The 21,578-nt window shown below is 43.0% G+C and overlaps 1 protein-coding gene across 4 annotated transcripts in view; it reads left to right on the forward strand.

Moving 5' to 3' along the window:
* The first annotated feature begins 2,706 nt into the window (after positions 1-2,706).
* Positions 2,707-21,578, forward strand: part of wdr37 (WD repeat domain 37) — a 135,580-nt gene continuing 116,708 nt past the window's right edge. For 2 of the 4 annotated variants that reach the window (XM_078232744.1, XM_078232764.1), the window contains exons 1-3: positions 2,707-2,766; positions 14,659-14,826; positions 16,734-16,784. In XM_078232744.1, the coding sequence (XP_078088870.1) occupies positions 14,689-14,826; positions 16,734-16,784 (189 nt within the window). In that variant the 5' untranslated portion in view covers positions 2,707-2,766; positions 14,659-14,688. The remainder of the gene's footprint in view (positions 2,767-14,658; positions 14,827-16,733; positions 16,785-21,578) is intronic. The other 2 variants (XM_078232755.1, XM_078232773.1) reach the window with 1 other exon arrangement.

Genomic DNA, 21,578 nt, shown 5'->3' on the forward strand with positions numbered 1-21,578 from the left:
GGACTGGGGTGGGCACAGTAAGAAGTCTCAGAACACCAGGCTAAAGTCCAACAGGTTCATTTGGTAGCACGAGGTTTCATTAGGTGACAATGTGCAAAAATGGGTAACAATATCTGTTAACATGGGAACCAGTAAGGAATGTTGGCTGGTCATCAGTATAGTAAGGACAGGATTAAGAGAGCAAGAAATGGGTCTCATGGACAGGATAAAATCAGAGAGCACATTAGAGGAGATAGGAGAGTAACTAAAGAATGATTTGAGTTTGGGGATTGGGATGGGGAAGTCTGAGAGGAAGTATGGCATGTTGGCTAGTGGGAAGGTAAATGGTAAAGCAGCTGAACAAATGATCTCAATTTTAGAGATGTTCTATTACAGCTACAACACTGCCACCCCTCCCACCTAAAAATGTGGTACATTGTCCCGGTACATTCAGTCCACAAAGAGCAGGACAAATCTGATTTAGCCAGTCTATCATCCCTTCAACCTTCCCTCAATTATCAGAAAAGTGATATTAGATGTTATCAACAGTTCTGTCTAGTGGCACTCACTCACCAATAACCTGCTCACTGTTGCTCAGTTTGGTTTCTGCCAGGACCGCTTGGCTCCAGACCGTATTACAGTCTTGGTCCAGAGCCAAAGTGAGAGTGACATCAAAGCAGCGTTTATCGTGTGTGGCATCAAGGAACACTGGCAAAATTGAAGTCAGTGGGAACTGGGGAAAACTCTCCACTTGGTTGGAGTCAAACTACCTAGCACAAAGGAAGATGGTTATTCCCATTTGGCGCATTGTAGTAAATTTTGAACACCAGACTTCCAGAAAAATGTATTGACCTTGGAGGAAGTGCAGTGCCGAATTACCATAGGGATGCAGTGGATTTGAGGTTCAATAGGATTCTGAGGTTTAAGGCAGTCTGGTTCAACCTGAGATAGTGCCTGGGGAGGGGAATGGAAGCAATTCCCAGATTATGGAGTTGATAGAAAAGACTGAAGTCTGTGCTTCCAATCTTTCCAATTATTAACTAGCGGGATATGTGGCTGATCCAAGACGGTGTTGGAGACACATTTTGAAAACAGATCCACTGCAGGGGTCATGACAATTGATGGAAAGAAGATGGAGCTGCATGTTGTCTGCCAATACATGGAAACTGATCTTGTATCTTTTGATGATGTTAGCAAGAGGCAGTATGTAGACGAGTAAGAGTAGTATGTCAGGGACAAATTCCGATGGATACAGTGTAGCTATAGCCAGAGAAACCATTGCTGTAATTGAACAGGTAAGGGTGCAGTCTCTAAACGAGATTGTAAGAATTCTGAAATGTTGTCTGTCTCACAGGCCATTGTACTGTCCCTATGCTGCAGGTGTGCTTTGGAAGAATTGGTCGAGATTTGTCTTTGACTTCACGTTGACCGAGAGCTGGTGGAACCAATTCCTCATGGAAATTCACGCGTGGATTATGTCCAGCGGAGTGAGTATGATTGCAGTGCACAGCACTATTGCTACAAGGTTCAATATTCAAGAAATGCTTCTGAAGAGCTAATGGCACATCCCAATAATGCTCACAAAATATTGCATGCAAACATTTTAAACAAAAAAAAGGTTGTGCACTGCAATGGATGTGTATTGTGTGTGTATACCAATGGATTTGTACTGTGTGTGTGTATACCATTGGATGTGTACTGTGTGTGTGTATATGATTGGATGTGTACTATGTATATACCAATGGGTGTATACTGTGTGTGTATACCAATGGGTGTGTACTGTGTGTGTATACCAATGGATTTGTACTGTGTGTGTGTACACCAATGGGTGTGTACTGTTTGTGTGTATCCCAATGGGTGTGTACTGTGTGTGTATACCAATTGGATGTGTATTGTGTGTGTGTGTATACCAATGGATGTGTACTGTGTGTGTGTATACCAATGGGTGTGTACTGTTTGTGTGTATCCCAATGGGTGCGTACTGTGTGTGTATACCAATTGGATGTGTACTGTGTGTGTGTGTATACCAATGGATGTGTACTGTGTGTGTGTATACCAATGGGTGTGTACTGTTTGTGTGTATCCCAATGGGTGCGTACTGTGTGTGTATACCAATGGATGTGTACTGTGTGTGTGTATACCAATTGGATGTGTACTGTGTGTGTGTATACCAATGGATGTGTACTGTGTGTGTGTATACCAATGGGTGTGTACTGTTTGTGTGTATCCCATTGGATGTGTACTGTGTGTGTGTATATGATGTGGAGATGCCGGCGTTGGACTGGGGTAAACACAGTAAGAAGTCTCACAACACCAGGTTAAAGTCCAACAGGTTTATTTGGTAGCAAATGCCACTAGCTTTCGGAGCGCTGCTCCTTCGTCAGGTGAGTGGGAGTTCTGTTCACAAACAGGGCATATAAAGACTCAAACTAAGGGACACAAACTTTGAGTTTCTGTCTTTATATGCCCTGTTTGTGAACAGAACTCCCACTTACCCGATGAAGGAGCAGCGCTCTGAAAGCTAGTGGCTTGTGCTGCCAAATAAACCTGTTGGACCTTAACCTGGTGTTGTGAGGCTTCTGACTGTGTTTGTGGGCAGTGGGATGTACACTGTCAGAGTCTGGCCAGGGGCAGTGGGAAGGCGCATGCGCAGACATGCGGCGGTCTGGGGATGGGAGGTGCCGGCGCATGCGCAGACGGAGGCCCCGGGGGGGGCTCGGCTGACCTTTCACCTGCTGGCAGTGACAGAGCCCGGATGAGTTTTGCAGGATGTCGTTTTGAGGGGAGGTGAGTGAGAGTCAAAAATACAAAAGCGCCGGTTAATGGAGGGAGGGAGGGGACCCTCCGGTGCACATTAAAGGAGCCGCCGGTTAATGGAAGGGACTGCGGGTCCCCCCGCAAAGCGGCCGAGCCTCAGGGAGCCTCCCCGCGGGCGGGTCTGGATGGAGAGGCTCAAACCCCCTCCATGGATCCCGGAGCCTCAGCTGGCACCTCCACTATCGGGCACTCGGCAGCTTGGATCATTTCACATTCCCAAGCCGGTGTGGGCACCATTGAGTGTGTCTGGTTTTATTAAGGGAGGGGTTTTTTTTTTGCACTGGAGCCCCAGGTCTGCCTGTTCCCCTTGAGCTGTGTTCAGTGTTTCAGTTTCAGTGTTTTCCCCCGCTGATGACTGTGCCAGACCACACTGGACAAGTTGCTTTTTACTCTTCGGCTCTTGTCACTTCGGATCAGGCACCCTGATTCTCAGGACTGACATTGCTGTCGACCAGCTCCTGAAATCCGTCGTGAGATGGTTCCTAGTTAGAATAATAGAACCCCCACAGTGCAGAAGGAGGCCATTCAGCCCATCGAGCCTGCACCGACCACAATACCACCCAGGCCCCCTGTCCCCGTAACCCCACGTATTTACCCTGCTAATCCCCCTCACACTAAAGATGAGATTTTCCGGCCACGCTCACCCCAAGACCTGAAAATCCCACCGGAGGTCAATGGAGCTTTGCGTGGTCCTGTCCACACTGCTACCAATCCCATGGCAGGCAGGATGGAAACATTCCGCCCTCAGGGTCAATTTAGCATAGCCAATCAACCTAACTCACTCACCTTTGGAGTGTGGGAGGAAACTGGAGCACGCGGAGGAAACCCACACAGGCATGGGGAGAACATGCAAACTCCACGCAGTGACCTGAGGCCAGAATTGAACCTGGTTCCCTGGCGCTGTGAGGCAGCAGTGCTAACCACTGTGCTACCACGCTGCCGTTGACAGTATAAACATTATTTGATTCGCCCTTTTATCCCTATTTCTGTCTTGCTTGCCATTCCAATTTGCTGGCTTGATCATCTTGAATCATCCATGTAAATGACCAGCCCTGAGCAGCATGGCTGTGCTCTTAACATCTTGCCACAATGTATTGGTGCATTTAAGGATATCTCAGTTGTCTTATTAGTCAATACGCATAAAAGATAGCATGATCAGCAAAGTATATGTAGACAACACAGCCGTTGCTTTTGACTTTTCTTTTAAAATTTCATTCCAGCTTCCAAGGGTAATTGAGTGTGAATTGTATTAACTATGACCACATGCATTCCACAAACCACTTATATTTCCAACTGCAAATTATTTGTCATTTTCCATTATTTGATCAACTTTCTTCTTATTGTTGATGGTCTCTGTCCATATAGATTTTCAGAAAGGTTCACTGTGTACTGTTCTGGTCACCCTATTATAGAAAGGATATTATTAAACTAGAAAGAGTGCAGAAAAGATTTACTAGGATGCTACCAGGACTTGAGGGTTTGTGTTATAAGGAGAGGCTGGATAGACTGGGACTTTTTCCCTGGAGCGTAGGAGGCTTAGGGGTGATCTTATAGAGGTCTATAAAATAATGAGGGGCATTGAGAGTCAACATCTTTTCCTAAAGGTAGGGGAGTTTTGGATAAGGGTTGTAATTAGCAATTGGCCAATATAGATAATGGAACATAGCAGTGCAGGAACAATCCAAGTCTGTTCAACCCCTTGAGGCAGTTCCATCTTCAATTAGATCCTGGCTGATCTGTATTTTAACTCCCATCAAACTGCCTTGATTCTGTAACCCTTAATACCCTTAGCAAAAACCTATCAATCTAATTTCTGAAATTTATAAATGATCTAACCTCAACATTTTTTGGGAGGAAGAGAGTGCCTGACAACCTAGCTTCTCTCTATCTCCCCCATTCAATCCTTTATTAATCTTGAACACCTCAAGTTGATTGTCTCTTAAACATGGATTGTGGAATTAGGTTTTATTTGTTGGAGGGTGTGATACTGGGATCAGTAACATAGCAGCTGAATGGGATAGATTCCTGAGGCTTTGTAGTCGCAACTTTACAAGGTTCATTAATGAAAGCTTACAGATCCTTGAGAAGGGATTTAGAATTCTCATAAGCTTCAAGGAAGAATCCTGATCTGATGATGATTTGCATTTAACGTAATAAAATGTCCCATCATGCTTTACAGGATCGTTGTCAAACAAAATTTGACACCAAGCCATATAGACGATAGTAGAGTAGGTGACTGAAATCTTGATCAAAGTGATAGATTTTAAGGCAAGTCTTAAAGGAGGAGTGTGAGGGAGAGAGGTTGAGGAGGGGAATTCCAGAGCTTTGAGGCAAGTCAGTTAACAGCATGGCTGCAGAGGTGGAGCGATGAAAATTGGGGATGCACGAGGGGCACAGAGATATTAGAAAGTTGGATGGCACAAGTCTCATTTGATGGGGAGGTGCCATTCGAACTTTCTTCTGCAGTATGCAAAATCAAGAGCATGACTCGAAAAGCTTTACATTTCTTTGAATATCTCATGAGAGAAAAACCTAGATTTGGGCTACTTAATTTAGTGCACTGAATTAAACACTTTTGAACAGTGAATGCTTCACAAACTGCTTGCATAAGCTCCAGTGTTCTTGACCGAAGAAATTGCTAAAGGTAAATCACTTAACAGAATGTGGGGCAAGAGCTGCAAGTTATTGAAATGCCTATATGGAATTCAAAAGAATAATGAATGATAATTTTTAACCTTGGCATGGATGAATTAGTCCGTCATTCAGGCTGTGACTTGCTGTGATTTGACAATCAAAGATTGCGGATAAATTTATACTCGTGATGTTTGTACAGGGCATACATACATACCTTGCAAGAGCAGTGGAACTATGTTGTTCCTGGCTGTTGATTTTGACCAGAAACCAAACTGAACTGGCCATATAAATATTGTGGCTGCCAGATCGGGTCAAAGACTAGGAATTCTGCAGCGCTTTACTTTCTGAGTCCCCAAAGCCTGTCCCCCACCTACAAGGCACAAGTCAGGTGTGTGATGGAATACTCTCCACTTGCCTGGATCAGTGCAGCTGAAACAGCATTCAAGAAGCTCGACACAATCCAGGACAAAGCAGCCCCTTCCACAGACATTCAGTCCCTCCACCACCAACGAATAGTAGCAGCCATGTGTGCCATCTGAAAGATGCACTGCAGGAACTCACCAAGGTTCCTTAGGCAGCATGAGCACTGCCATCTCGAAGGACAAGGGCAGCAGATACCTGGGAACACCACCACCACCTGGAGGTTCCCCTCCAAGTCACTCACCATCCTGACTTGGAACTACATCGCCGTTCATTCACTGTCACTGGGTCAGAATACTGGAATTTCTCCCTAACAGCATCGTACACCTCAGGGACCGCAGCGGTTCAGGAAGGCAGCTCATCACCACTTTCTGAAGGGCAACTAGAGATGGACAATAAAGATGCTGATCTAGCCAGTGATGCCCATATCCTGTAAAATGAATTTTTAAAAAATCACTCGAATATACTTTGTTATTTCACGATTTACTTTTCCTCAGAACATGCCTCTTCAAAATCTTCCTAAGAGGTCCAAGTAACAAAAGTAAGGAAGTAGAAGCCCAGTTACCATTACTAAACTTGAGATCATCCAAAACTTTGCTGCCTGTATCCTAGGTTGCATCGTGTCCTGTTCACTGCATTGGCCCTCAGTTAAACAACGCCTCAGCTTTTAAAATTCTCATCATTTTTCATTCTCTCTGAATTCTCCGGTTTCCTCCCACACTCCAAAGATGTGCGGGTTAGGTTGATTGGCTATGCTAAATTGCCCCTTAGTGTCAGGAATTAGCATGGTAAATATGTGGGGTTATGGGAATAGGGCCTGGGTGGGATTGTGGTCAGTGCAGATTTGATGGGCTGAATGGCCTCTTTCTGCAGTGTAGGGATTCTATGCTTCTGCCCTCTTTAGTTGTGTAGTCACCTCCAGCCCCATAGCCCTCTGGAATATCTGCGCTCCTGTAAATCCTTGCCTCATGAGTTCCCTGAACTTCATCACTCCACCACTGGTAGTGGGGGACCTTCAGCTGCTGAGGCCATAAGTTCTGGAATTCCCTCTCTAAACCTCTCAATCACTCTTTCTCTCTCTTTCATCCTTTAAGGTACTCTTTAAAATCCACCTCTTGATTCAACCCCTTGGTCATCTGTCCTAATATCTTGCATAGCTCGATGTCTCAGATGCTACTGTGAAGCACCTTGGGACAATTAATTATGTTAAGGGCACTATGCCAATAATAGATGTTAATAATTTGCTCCTGAGCTACTTAATTGCTTAGTTCTGTTAAAATGAAAAGTATTTTTTCTTTTTAATAAAAGTTAGATTCTACCTTGCATGTAAGTGACCATATCTACAAGAATAGACATGTTCAAATGCAGAGCTGGTTGATTCAATTCAAACATCTGGAAAATTATGCCACAGAATGAAATATACATATTGTGAATTATTTTTATATTTTGTCTGTAACCAAGCTTTAGTTTTAATTCGTTAAGTGTATCTTTGATGTTCATGGCTGTCTAATATTACACTAGAGTTAATTAACACACAGCTTTGAAGATTCGGATCAAAATAGGCGATATCCAAATCAGCATATCTTAATAAAGCTCTATCATTAAATCAGTAAGATTCAAGTCTAAATGCATCATGTGAAGCTCTTTTATCGCTCTGGCTGTGCTTCATCCACTGATGCTGTGTTCAGTTCTGATCTCCAAAACAGAAAAGGAACAACCTGAGTTCTGATGAAAGGCTAGAAGAACATTGCCTCCTAAGCCTTTACAAATAAGAGTGGACCTTATAAAGGGATTGAAAATGTCAATCTGAGCGCAGTTTCAGTTTCAGTCACAACAGCGGAAGAATAAAGCATAAATACAAAAAACTGATAAAAGACAACTTTGGGTCTGATTTCAGAAAAGCTTTTATTTTGTCCAAATCATGATAATACAGGTAATGATCTTCCAGGTGAGTTGCGTTGAGGCAAAAACTCTACGTCAGTCAAGATGCAGTTAGATGTTTGTATGCGAGTTGCATACACTTCAATGGAATGAGCTGGAAAGACTGAATGGTCTCCACCATCTGGACTTAGCTTTGTCATTGGGAGACTCGGTAAAATATTGCGCACGTTCTACACTTTTTAAGATTTTTAGTATTGTGCCAAATAGCTAACATCTTGATAGTAAGTTAACATAGATAAGTTCAGATGCATGGAGCACTATAATGATCATTGTGATAGGAATTTGAGAATGTGTATGAATGTTCAGTCAGGGCAAATTAGTAAGTGGATTATCCGGGGATTTCACATGATTCTGACTGGTCAAAGCACAGCATCTGTGTTTTTGGTTCAATGTTTTATCTGTGGTTTCTTATTGATCTCAAATAATTAAAATGGCATTACATTTGTGCTAAATATCAGTTATAAGGTTTCTGCTTTGAAAGTGTGGGCTATGTGAGTTGTGGTGTTTACGTTTGCATGCTATGTGGTGTGTATGTTAGGTCTAGGATTTGTTTGCATTGCATTTACAGGGATACTAGAAATCTGGGGATTTTTTTCTATCTGCAGGATTATTAGCAATCTGGGGATTTTGGCAATGCATATTGTGCCAAGTGCTTTATCAGCTTAAATGCTTGTAATAGTTTATAACTCCCTGATGGCATAGTTGGAGCATATGTATCCTCTGAATGCATTCCAGCAATCATCACCCAGACAGACTATGCTTGCTAATAAAAGTAAAATACAGTGGATTCTGGAAATCTGAAATCAAAATAGAAAATGCAGCATAAACTCAGCAAATCTTGCAGCATCTGTGGAGGGCAAAGCAGTTAATATTTCAAGTCCATATGACCCTTCTACAAAACTCTTATGATCCAAAGCCCTTTGTCATTCTCCAGGGATGTTGCTTTAAGACAAGGCTGAGGCGATGGCCTAGTGGTATTTTTTCTGGAACCTGGGTTTGAATCCCGCCGTGGCAGATGATGGAATTTAAATTCAATGAAAAAAAGCATTTGGAATCTACTGATGACCATAAAATCATTGTAGATTATTGGAAAAACCCATCTGGTTCAATAATGTTCTTTCGGGAAGGAAATCTGCCATCCTTACCTGGTCTGGTCTACATGTGATACCAGAGCCACATCAATGTAGTTGACTCTCAACTGCCCTCTGAACAGGGGCATCTAAGGATGGGCAATAAATGCTGGCCACTCAGCGATGCCTATGTCCCACGAATGAATAAAAGAAAACAGGGAAAACGCCTGTGGAACCTTTTATTGAATTTTTGCCAGATTGCAAAATTGGCAGACTATTATAAATTCAGCGATCCCTGAATGAAATGTTGCGAGATGGATTGTGTGTGGAATAAACAGTTTGATAATCCAAAAAAAACTATTGGCACAACCTGATCTGGACTTAAAGAAAGCTATTGAATTAGCTTTTATCACTGCAAAATGCAGATAAAGGGGTTTCAGAGCTACAATGGTATCTAAAAGTAATCCAAAAGGGTGGCATGATGGCACAGTGGTTAGCACTGCTGCCTCACAGCGCCAGGGATCTGGGTTCGATTCCCGGCTTGATTCACTGTTTGTATGGAGTCTGCACATACTCCCCATGGCTGCGCGGGTTTCCTCCGGGTGCTCTGGTTTCCTCCGACAGTCCGAAAAACATGCTGGTTAGGTGCATTGGCCATGCTAAATTCTCCCTCAATCTACCTGAATCTGGTGACCAGGGGATTCCCATAGTAACTTCATTGCAATGTTAATGTAAGCCTGCTTGTGACTAAGAAATAAACTTTCAAAACTTTTATATTCTTTGGTTAGAGAGAGGGGCCTCAAATAACAGTGACTGTTCCTCAGTTGAGGGCACTTGTGCAAGTAAGCTGTCAGAGTTTCCATCACCATAGCAGAGCCCAGCTCACGATACCAGGCAATCAAGGAAATACAATGGCATCCCCAAATACGGTGGGGAACGTATTCTGGAAGGTTGCAAATGCCAGATGACGGATTGTTCATATCACAGAATCCCTACAGTGCAGGAGGCCATTTGGCCCATCAAGCCTGCACCGACAACAATCCCACTTAGGCCCTATCCCTGGAACCCCATGTATTTGCCCTGCTAATTCCCCTGACACTAATGGGCAATTTACCGTAGCCAATCAACCAAACTTAAAGAAACGTTTATTTATTAGTCACAAGTAGGGCTTACATTGACACTGCAATGAAGTCACTGCGAAACTCCCCCAATCACCACACTCCAGCACCTGTTCGGGTCAACGCACCCAACCAGCACATACTTCACACTGTGGGAGGAAACCAGAGCACCCAGGGGAAACTCTCTCAGACATGTGGAACATGCAGACTCCACACAGACAGGAGGAGAACATGCAGAGGCAGCACTGCTACTTCATAGTGCCAGGGACCCGGGTTCAATTCCCGGCTTGGGTCACTGTCTGTGTGGAGTTTGCACATTCTCCCCGTGTCTGTGTGGGTTTCCTCCGGGTGCTCCGGCTCCCTCCCACATCCTGAAAGACCCACCGGTTAGGTGCATTGACCGGAACAGGTGCCGGAGTGTGGCGATTAGGGGAACCTCACAGCAACTTCATCGCAGTGTCAATGTTACTTATGACTAATAAATAAACTTTACTTTTACTTTAGACTCCACACAGTCACCCAAGGCCAGAATTGAACCTGGGTCCCCGGTGCTGTGAGGCAGCAGTGATAACCACTATGCCAACATGCCATCCCAAATAATCATGATTATTGCTGCATTATGATCCCAATTGTAGAAATCTTATTGCTTCAATAAAAATAAAAACTACACTGATTGAAAGGTTTTTCTGCAGCAGTAATTGGGTTTCAGAGAGTAGTCCATTAGGGCTCGGCTTCCAACAAAAAATACAATTACTAAGGGGTCTCGCAGGGATGGCACAGTGGTTAACACTGCTGCCGCACAGTGCTAACCACTGTGCCGGGTTCGAGTCCAGCCTTGGGTCACTGTCTGTGTGGAGTTTGCACATTCTCCCCATGGGTTTCCTCTAAATGCTCCGGTTTCCTCCCACAGTCTGAAAGACCCGCTGGTTAGGGTGCATTGGCTGTGCTGAATTCTCCCTCGGTGTACCCGAACAGGTGGTGACTAGGGGATTTCACAGCAACTTCATTGCAGTGTTAATGTAAGCTTAAAAACTAGATAGGGAGAAACTGTCCCCGCTTGGCAAGGGGCACAGATTTAAAATAACTGGAAAAAGTAAAATAAGGAAAAGCTTTTCAACCAATGAGTGGTTAAGAACTGGGACTCTCAGCCTCAGTGTGTGGTGGAGGCAGAATTGGACTGTTATCTGAAGAGGAAGAACGCGGGGAGAAGGTGGGGGGGATGATACCAGGTGAATTGTTCATTCGGAGAGCTGGTACAGACATGATGGGCTGAATGGCCTCTTTCTGCGCTCTGACTGTTCGGATCTGGTGGGGGTGAAGCTCTGAGATACAGACAGGGAGGGAGAGGAGCTGGCAGCGGCGATCAGGGAGGGGAGGGCGGCCCAGTCAGAGCGGCCCGAGCCGGCCTCAGTCCCGGCCCCAGGCCCGCAGCCTCTCTCTCCCTCCCGCGCCCCGGGCCTCCCGCAGACAGCGCCTGGGCCCCGTTGTAAGCACAGTTAAATGGCTCAGCCAAAGCACGGTTGCAGGAGCAGACAAAATATATGTTGTTCTGGGAAGAGGCCAAGGCCAGGACTGGCCCATACTTTATAGGTGCACCCACTGCCAGAACAAGAAACAATGCAACTAAATAGTATTATTATGACCAAGGTCTCCCCAATAATGGTGGAACTGCTGGTAAATGGACATCCATTGAAAATGGAGGTGGACACAGGAGCTGCAGTTCCAGTTACTGGGGAGCAGACATGATCATCTCCAAACTGGTATTTAACTTCTGAACTTACAAAGGCCAAACTAGCCAACTATACGGGGAAACCATTGATAATCAGGAGCACCACAATGACCCCAGTGACCTACGGACAGCAATTCATCCGACTCCCACTCATCATTGCATGGGGGCAAGGACCAAATCTAATGGGGAGAAATTGGCTCCAACAAATGATGCTGTATTTGTTGGAGATCTTCCGGCTGGGTGTGGGAGAACTGCAGACACCCTGAAGTTTTTCAGGAAGGACTTGAGGCAAATAAGAGGGGCCCAAGCCAACATTTATGTTGACCGAGATGCCGTACCTAAATATTATAGAGTGAAACCTGTTCCTTTCTCTCTGTCAGACTGAACTCTGGAGCCTGGAAGATGTAGGCATAATAAGGCCCAAGCAATTCACAGAGTGGGCTGCGCCCATTGTCCCTGTCCTTAAGCTGGGCAAGTTGTTTTGAGTTTGTGGAGATTATAAGTTAATGATCAATTCGGTCTCTAAATTAGATAGGAACACCATGCCCTGAATTGAAGACCTGCATGCCAAGTTATCAGGTGGCTAGGCATTCACTAAACTGGATTTGAACCATGCTTATATTCAATCCAAACTTGATGAGGCATCTTGGGAGTACGTTACTCTTGTCCTTCGGGTTCTCATCGGCATGTGCCATATTCCAATGGATAATGGACAACATACTCCAATGGTTGCGCAAAGTGGTGGTATACTTGAGCAGCTTACGTCAGAGTAAGAGCACTTGAGAGAGATTTTCGAGAGCTGGGTAAAGTCAAGTTTATTTATTAGCCACAAGTAAGGTTTACATTAACACTGCAATGAATTTACTGTGAAATTCCCCTAGTGTTGTTCCCCGAGGGGTGTACGTAAAGAGAGAAGCACGTGTCTTTCAGGCAAGTGAAGCGACCTATTTGGATTATCGCGCAGATGCAAAAGATTTACACCCAGTAGAAGACACAGTAAAGGTCATTAAGAAGACCCCAACTTTAAAAAAGTACCACAGAGTTAACATCCTTTCTAGAATTAGTTAACTATTTTGGGAAATTCATTCCAAAATTGGCCTCCTAACTACTCCCTTGCACACCTTGCTGCAGAAGTATCAAAAATGGTCTTGGGAGGCCCCATATACCGAGGCCTTCAATAAGGTTAAACAACAATTGCTGTCATTCAATTTTGACCCTAAGGAGGAACTCATCCTGATGTGCGATGCTTCCCCTTATGGGATTGAGGCAGTACTTTTGCATTGTTGGAGAGATGGAACGGATACGCATACGCATCTAGGGCCCCTTCAGATGCCATGTGGAGGTACCCTCAAACTGAGAAAGAGGGATTGACGGTTGCTTTTGGCATAAAAGCATTCAATCAATATGTCTATGGCAGATGATTTGTAATAGTGACCGACTACAAACCTTTACACAAAGACATATTAAGGAGAATAAGGCAATCCTCTCCTTGTTGCCTCTGCCTGGATACAGCATGGACCCTGTTACTCACAGCTCATGAATATCTTTTAGAGCACCGCACTCCAATCCGAATGGCCAATGCTGACATGTTGAGCCGCCTCCTGTTGCCCATAAAGCCGGCTCCTCTGCCAGTGTTGGAGGAAGTCATGGTGACTCTAAATTTTGTTTAGAGACCTGCCCCGTGTCCGCAAAGCAAATTGGGGCCTGGATGTAAAAAGATCTAACCTTACCTTAAATAAAGCATATGGTCCTGATTAAAAGCAAAATACTGCGGATGCTGGAATCTGAAACAGAAACAGAAAATGCTGGAAAATCTCAGCAGGTCTGACAGCATCTGTGGAGAGAGAATAGAGCCAACGTTTCAAGTCTAGATGACCCTCTGTCAGAGCTGATGTGACTCTGAATGGTAGATTCTGAGGGCAACCCTCAGAAGAGATGAAGCCTTATTTGACTTGAGAAGGATGAGCTCAGTGCTGCGGACAGTATAATTCTCTGGGGAACCTGGGTAGTTGTCCCTCGTCCAGGGCGGCGTCCGATCCTCATGAAAATGCTGGCTAGGAGCTACGTCTGGTCTTGACTCAGACATCACGGACTTGGTAAGACAGGAGAATCAAAAACACAGTCCATCAGCCTCTATACACATGTGGGTGGCCTGGCAGGCCATGGGTGTCAGTGCACATGGATTTTGTCAGACTTTTTATGGGCTCCATGTTTTTGATCCTGGTAGATGCACCCTCAAAATTGTTAGAGATACACTGCATCTCATAGAAATCTATAAAATTCTAACAGCACTAGACAGGGTAGATGCAGAAAGGATGTTCCTGGTGATGGGGGTGTTGAGAACCAGGAGTAATTGTCTTTTAGGACAACCTTTTATGACCGAGACGAGGAGAAATTTCTTTACCAAGAGAGTGGTAAGCCTGTGGAATTCGCTATCACAGAAAGCAGTTGAAGCCAAAACATTGTATGTTTTCAAGAAGGAGTTTGATATAGCAAGGGGATCAAAGCATATGGGGGGGAGGCAGGATCAGGCTATTGAATTGGATGATCAGCCATGATCATAATGAATGGTGGAACAGGCTTGAAGGGCTGAATGGCCTACTGCTGTTCCTATTTTCTATATTTCTCAGCGAACCACCACTAAAACACATTCGCGCATTCCTCTTGTTGTCATTCATGGCAGCTTTTTATTTGCAACTTGGCTATTTACACAATGATTTGCAATGATGACACTGCACAGATTAATTCGACGGCTGTGCAGCATTTTGAGACGTTGTGTTAAATGTTGGGATGGAGCTGTTTGAGATGTTTAGAGTGAATTACAAATTGTGGAACAGCCACAATGGGCCAAATGACCTGCTTTGGTGTTGTCTCATTTTATAATTTGATGCGTGTGGTTCGTGTTTGTCAAATGATGTCTCATGTAATTTTCTTCATTGAATCTCTGTAGGTGACCAGGTGAAGTGATCACCAGGAAGTGATGCCGATTGAAAGTGGAAGCAGTGCAGCTGCACGGCAAGTCAAACCGAAACGTAAACCTCACGCGATCTCTATTCGAAGGACAAATAGCTCTGAGCAGGAACGCGTCTCATCACAACGTGACATGTTGGAAGGACAGGTATTGTAAGCTGATATGAGATTGTGATAGCGGGAGTGGGATGCTGAGAGTGCATGATCAGCCATGATCATATTGAATGGTGGGGCAGGCTCGAAGGGCCGAATGGCCTACTCCTGCACCTATTTTCTATGTTTCTATGCTAACAGTGGTAACTGACCGATTGATTTTAAACTCGGTTGCTAGCGTATTGATTCTGTTATTAGAAATGCACTTTTTTGTTTAAAAGAGAAAACCAAAATTAGTTGAGCTACAATTGAAGCATTAGTTCCTGGCTAAATTTGACTTTTGCCTGCATGTTCTGGTAAATACACAGCAGATTCGTCACTACCTGAAGACACAGGTTGAGATTTTGGAAATCCTTTGCCACAACCTGGGACGTAACTTGTTTTGTTCCCTATCCTGAAACTGCTGTGTATTCCTGGCGTTTCTATTTGGATTGCTGACATAATTTTTTGTTGGTGATGGATTTTAAATAAAGCATGTGCAGAAGCTTTATCGAGTCACCTTGAATGCCTCCACCGCTATTTAAGGTTGAAAAGGTAAACGCTGTGATCTTGCTGTGATGTATGTTTGGTGTTAAGTGTTGAATGGGTCATATGCATCCTCCTCAAACTGCTGATCTATTGAAGGAAAAGCTGAGGCTATATGAAATAAACGTCAAACTTACGGTGACATCAAATATATTTCACACAAATGAATGGCAGAAATACATACCTTGTGACGCACTACGATGCTAATAATTTACTATTTCTACACACAGTATAATTGTACAACAATTACAAGTTTCATCAAATTGTATATAAATTAAAATCACGATCAAAATTTAATTAATCTGATGCAACATGTTTAATGTGTGAGCATGCATAAAATATATCTTTGATGTTAGATATTTGGGAGTGTCTTAATTGAGTCTTTTAACTAAGCTTTATGATGTTTCATAATGGTTTGGAAATGGGGCATAATCCACCTAGTCAGTTAATAAGTTTCACATATTTGTGTTAAATCCTGTTAAGTGTAGATTTAATGTAGGCTTCTTCAGCAGAAGCAACTTTTTTGGGAAAGAAACTTGTAGTTGCACAAATTAAGAACAAGAATCCTACACAAATGATTGTTCCGGAATGGCAAATCTAGAATTTGGGTTATTGATTGATTGTTGAACATGGTTGTGCCAGGCCATTGTGGTGGTTGGTTCTGTATAGCTCACTCTGCATACATATCTGCTCCAAGTCCAGTCCCAACCTCCTGTCAATTCCAGGCTTCTAATAGAACGGACTTCTCTCCAGCTCCCAGTTTTCTGCTTTTGTTGCTCTTGCTTTTTATCTTCTATTCCCTGCCTGTGCACCATGGTGGCAGCGTGCAGAACAGTCAGTGTGCATGTCAAACTTCCTGCTTTTTGGTGAATGATGAGTCATCTTTTGCATAGATCATAAGTTCACTCTTTAAAGGGGGAATCTGTATGTGAGTTACCATGTATGTTGTGTCTGGGTGGCAGAAAAATCATTAATGATAAGAACGGAGGTAGGGATGGTAGAATTGAACACTTAAATTTACCTTTATATTGTAATAGAAATTAGTGATTGTAATTTTAAGTGGGAAAATGCGAGACAACTAATCAGAGTAAATTGTGTCAGTCAGAATTTGTAAGAAATGTTCTATATGAAATGGTATCTTTCCATTCTCGTAACATTAATTTTTATAGCTCAGACGGTACTTTTATGTTATTTGGAAAGTGATAAAGACGTGGATTTGAGTTGAGTCTAATTGAGGAATTTTGATATATTTAAGCCATTTTGATAAATCACCGCCCACTGATGGAATTTTAACCTTTTCATTCCCTCCCAAGCTTTTATCTACATTTTCTTTTATAAACATAAATATATTGCCATCCATTTTCTTGCTATTTGTAGGGAGCGATGATGTCGGCTGTCTGTGAGGAAGTCTATGTGCAGTCAGTGGAGGTTGGTGTAAATGTACTGAACGTGGATAGGGAGCTGTGGTGGTGCGCACACTTTAATATTTTCTTTTAATTCCAGAAAATGACTGGCAGATGCTTGTGAAGATCACAATGTACAAATTGTCTTCCTGATGTCTAGTCACCCTAGTTTTTGATGAACCTGTGTATTTTTAGTTACTGATTCTGGGAATGGGAAGAAGTCAAGAAGATGGATGGCGGGGGTGAAGTACTAAGTTTGTTTGATTTTACAGTAATGCACAATGGTTTTGAATTGTTATTTTTGAAGTTGCTTTTGATCTGATCGTTGGGTAATATAGGAGCATTGACTTATTGCACAATTATGCAAATAGAGACCATTTTGCTTATTGTTCCAACGTAATATAAAAAAATCTAGATTACCACTGATCAAAATCTTGACCTGCATTTGTTACTAAACAACTATTCTGTCAGGGTGCATTAAGCAGTTGAGCTGAGCAGCAATAATGAACTAATTTGCACTAGAAATTCTCAGTAATAGCTTGTGCATTTGCACTAAGTCTGTGAAACGTTTTTTTTTGCTGCACAAAATGGGTCGCCCTGCCCTCGTTTCTTAATCAGCAGCATCTCAGTTTGTTGCAGTCACATGATATGCCTGATAGAGCTTGCATATAAAACTCCAAAAGTAGTTGAGTAGGGGAATTTCACAGTAACTTCATTGCAGTGGTAATGTAAGCCTTACTTGTGATTAATAAATATAAACTTTAAATTTCAGTTTGTTTTCTCAGCTCAAAATAGTACACCGATCAGTCACCTGCCTTAGTCCCTGCCTCAGTTCATCTGCTGCTGAAACCTTAATTTATGCCTTTGTTACCTCCTAGACTTGATTATTCTAATGCGTTCCTGACTGTCCTCAATTTACAGTCCATAAGCATGCACCCAAATCTCTGCTGCCAGTGTCCTAATTTGCACCAAATCCTGTTCACCCACCACCCTGTGCTTTCTGAGCTACATTGGCTCCCAATCAAGCAACGGCTCCATTTTAAAATCCACACCCTTGTTTTCAAATCCCTCCATCGCCTTCACCCTCATTCCTGTAATTCCCTTTGCCCCTATGAAATACCTTATCTCTTGAGCATCTCTGATCTTAATCTTTCCACCATTGGTGGCTGTACCTTCATCTGCCTCGATCCGAAGCTCTGAAATTCCATCCCTAAATCCCTCCAGATCTCTACCTCTTTTTGCTTTTTTAAATGCTCCTCAAAACTATTGCTTTGACTAAACTTTATCACCTTAAGTGGCTCAGAGTCAAATTTTGCTCATACAATCCTGTGAAGCGCCTTGTAATATTTTATTACGCCAAAGGTGCTATATGAATACAAGCTGTTGTTTGGTATCACTCTTGCCTCTGAGTCAAAAATCTGTTAACCCAAGCTGCACTCCAGAACCTGAGCAGTATTTAGTGCAGCCTTTAGGGTGTTCTGCATCGTTGGATGTGCTGTCCTCTGTGTAGGACATTAAACCAAGGCTGTGCCTGCTTGTTTGCAGACCTTTTTTTTGAAGAACACAAAGTTTTCATTCTACCTCGAACCAACACCATCCAGAACAGATCATCTGATTATTTTCTTAATTGCTGGTCACGTGGAAATTGGCTGCCATGTTTACTTGTGTAATAGTAATGATTCCACTTCAAAAATCAATTCATTGAGTGTAAGGCACTTTGGGACATCCTGAAGACCAGATAATATGGTTTATAAATGCATGTTTTTTTTCTTCTCAAGTCTGTAATCAGATAATTTTATTATAGCCACTGAGCTCTCTTGTGAGCTCAAAGTGACATGGAGAGGTTAGGTGAGTGGGCAAAAATTTGGCAGATGAAATACAATGTGGAGAAATGTGAGGTTATCTACTTTGGTAGGAGAAACAGTATTCCTTAAGTGATGAGAGACTGGGAAGTGTTGAACTTCGATAGGACTTGTATGTCCTCATTCATGAGTAACTGAAAGCTAACATGCAGGTACAGCAAACAATTAAGAAGGCAAATGGTATGTTGACCTTTATTGCAAGAGGATTTGAGTAAAGATATCTTCCTGTAATATGATGTGGAGATGCCGGTGTTGGACTAGGGTGGGCGCAGTAAGAAGTCTCACAACATCAGGTTAAAGTCCAACAGATTTATTTGGAATCACGAGTTTTCGGAGCGCTGCTCCTTCATCAGGTGAGTGGAGAGGTGGGTTCACAAACCAGGCATACATAGACAGAGACACAATTGCACGAGAATAGTTGGAATGCGAGTCTTTGCAGGTACAGACAATGCGAGTGAAAACACAGGTTAAAGAGGTGTGAATTGTCTCAAGCCAGGACAGTTAATAGGATTTTGCAAATCCAGGCCAAGTGGTGGGGGTTACATGTAGTGTGACATGAACCCAAGCTCCTGGTTGAGGCCGTCCTCATGCATACGGAATTCAGCTATCAGTTTCTGCTCGGCGATTCTGCATTGTCATGTCTTGAAGGTCGTCTTGGAGAATGCTTACCAAAAGATTGCAGGCTGAATGCCCTTGACTGCTGAAGTAATTATGTAGAGCTTTGATGAGACTGCAATTAGAGTAATGTGTGCAGTTTTGGTCTCCTTACCCCTAAGGCAAGGTATACTTGCCATAAGCGGGAGTTCAATGAAAATTCACTAAATTAAAACCTGGAGTGAAGGCATTGTCCTGTGAGGAGCAATTGAATAGATTGGGCCTTTGTTCTCTGGAATCAGGACGAAGAATGTTTCCCCTGTCCAGAACCAGGAGCAGTCTCAAGTGTAAGGGGCAGATCAATTAGGACTGAGATGTGGAGGAATTTCTTTATTTAGAGGGTGGTGAATCTTTGGAATTCTCTGCTACAGAGGAGGCTCAGTTGTTGAGTATGTTCAAGCTTGAGATGGATATATTTCTACATATTAAAAACATCAAGGAATATGGGATAGTGCAGGACAATGATGTTGAAGTAGATGATCAGCCAACATGGTGAACACAGTGAACGGTGGAGCAGGGCTGAAGGGCTGAATGCCCACTCCTGCTGCTATTTCATATGTTCGCTCTTCTATTTCAGCAGGCATTCTTGTACCAAATTCCTCTCGGAGCTCATCATTCTGTAAAGACCAAGTTCATCCAAGACCTGAATATTCCTCTGGCATCTTTGTTGTATTCTAACACAGCTTATAAGAGAAAGCTAATCTTGCATGTGATCCAGCTCCCATCTGTCTGTATTGACACTTTCGTTTTGAAATCATAGTGGTTATTGTTCCTTTGAACGTCTGTTATTCCTCCTGTTTTCATACAGTCTTTCTGATTTTCTTATCTTCACTGTGCTAAAATTGAGACTCCATGCACAGATTCTTACCCCTAACCCATTCTTTGTAAAAACCTGAAAACTGAAACAAGCCCTTATTTCCTTCCAATGTCGTCTCCTCGGCAACCAACAATCTGCATGACAACCTTGAAAACTAGAAAAAACTGGTCAACAACTTCAAAAGATGCTGGCAAAGGCGGCATGGGAAGTAATTCTGAAGAATGGTGCAAGGGAATATTTGATAGAATGGGAATAAAAGTGGTAAAATGGAATCCATCCATAAATGAATATGACATTTTCGTACAAAATAAGTAATAATTCTATTTGTGGAAAGCTTTGAAGGGACATTGATAGAAGATTAACTGTAGAAAATTTCAGAATGGTAAACTAGAGAGCCATTTTTACACATGAAGCTTGGAATACACTGCTGGAGTTGGTGATTGAAACAGAGATTGTATCAACATTCCAGAATACATTAGATATGTGAAGGAAAGGGGCATAAGTGAATATGGGAACAGGGTGCCTGTATAGGAACAGCTTGATAGATGTCCAGAGTTATCTCTTCAGAATTAGGAGTAGGATTACTGCTCGTGTTGAAAATAAACATTAATTATGCACTGATAGGGTCAAAATTCTGTCTCTAAGTTGCTACTTATATGCAATAATTTCTCTTAATACGGCTTACCCCACAAACCTCTGCTCTCTCCTCTTCTCCCTCCCCCTCAGGAGAACATGAAGTGGGGTATATTCAAAGCTAATCTGCGCAGACATTCTTTCATTAAACAGCAGGTAAATCTATGGAAGAAACACCCTTTGGAAACGATGGGTTCGACAGAGGAGGAGCATTTAAAGAACCTGGAAGACACCTTAAAGAGGTTGCAGGAGCAGGGCCTACAAGTCAAGAGAGAGAAATACAAGTTTGTTAAGGAGTCATTTGAGTACCTGCCATGTAATTGACGGTGATGGGCTACACAAGGCATTCAAGAAGATGGAGGCCATCATGAAGGCCCCAAGACCAGAAAATGTGTCCAATCATTTTTTTGGATTTATTAATTACTGCGGCAAGTTCGTTCCGGATCTGGCGATGATGTTGAAACTGATGTGTTGGTTGCTGGGAAAAGGGCAGCTATGGAAGTGGAAAAAGAATGTGAGAAGGCCCACCTGGAGTTGGTGATTGAAACAGAGATTGTATCAACATTTCAGAATACATTAGATATGTGAAGGAAAGGGGCATAAGTGAATATGGGAACAGGGTGCCTGTATAGGAACAGCTTGATAGATGTCCAGAGTTATCTCTTCAGAATTAGGAGTAGGATTACTGCAGGCTTTGAAGAGATTGGAAGTGCTAGTTCATATCAACCCCGAAGTTACTGCTGCAGCTTTCATGAGACGCTTTGTCCTCAGACAGGGGCTGTCCTATCCTACATTATGCCAAATGGGAAGGAAAGACCCATTACATTCGCTTCAAGTTCATTGACAAAGGCTG

This window comes from Mustelus asterias, chromosome 2 (genome assembly GCF_964213995.1).
Source record: "Mustelus asterias chromosome 2, sMusAst1.hap1.1, whole genome shotgun sequence".
NCBI lineage: Eukaryota > Metazoa > Chordata > Chondrichthyes > Carcharhiniformes > Triakidae > Mustelus > Mustelus asterias.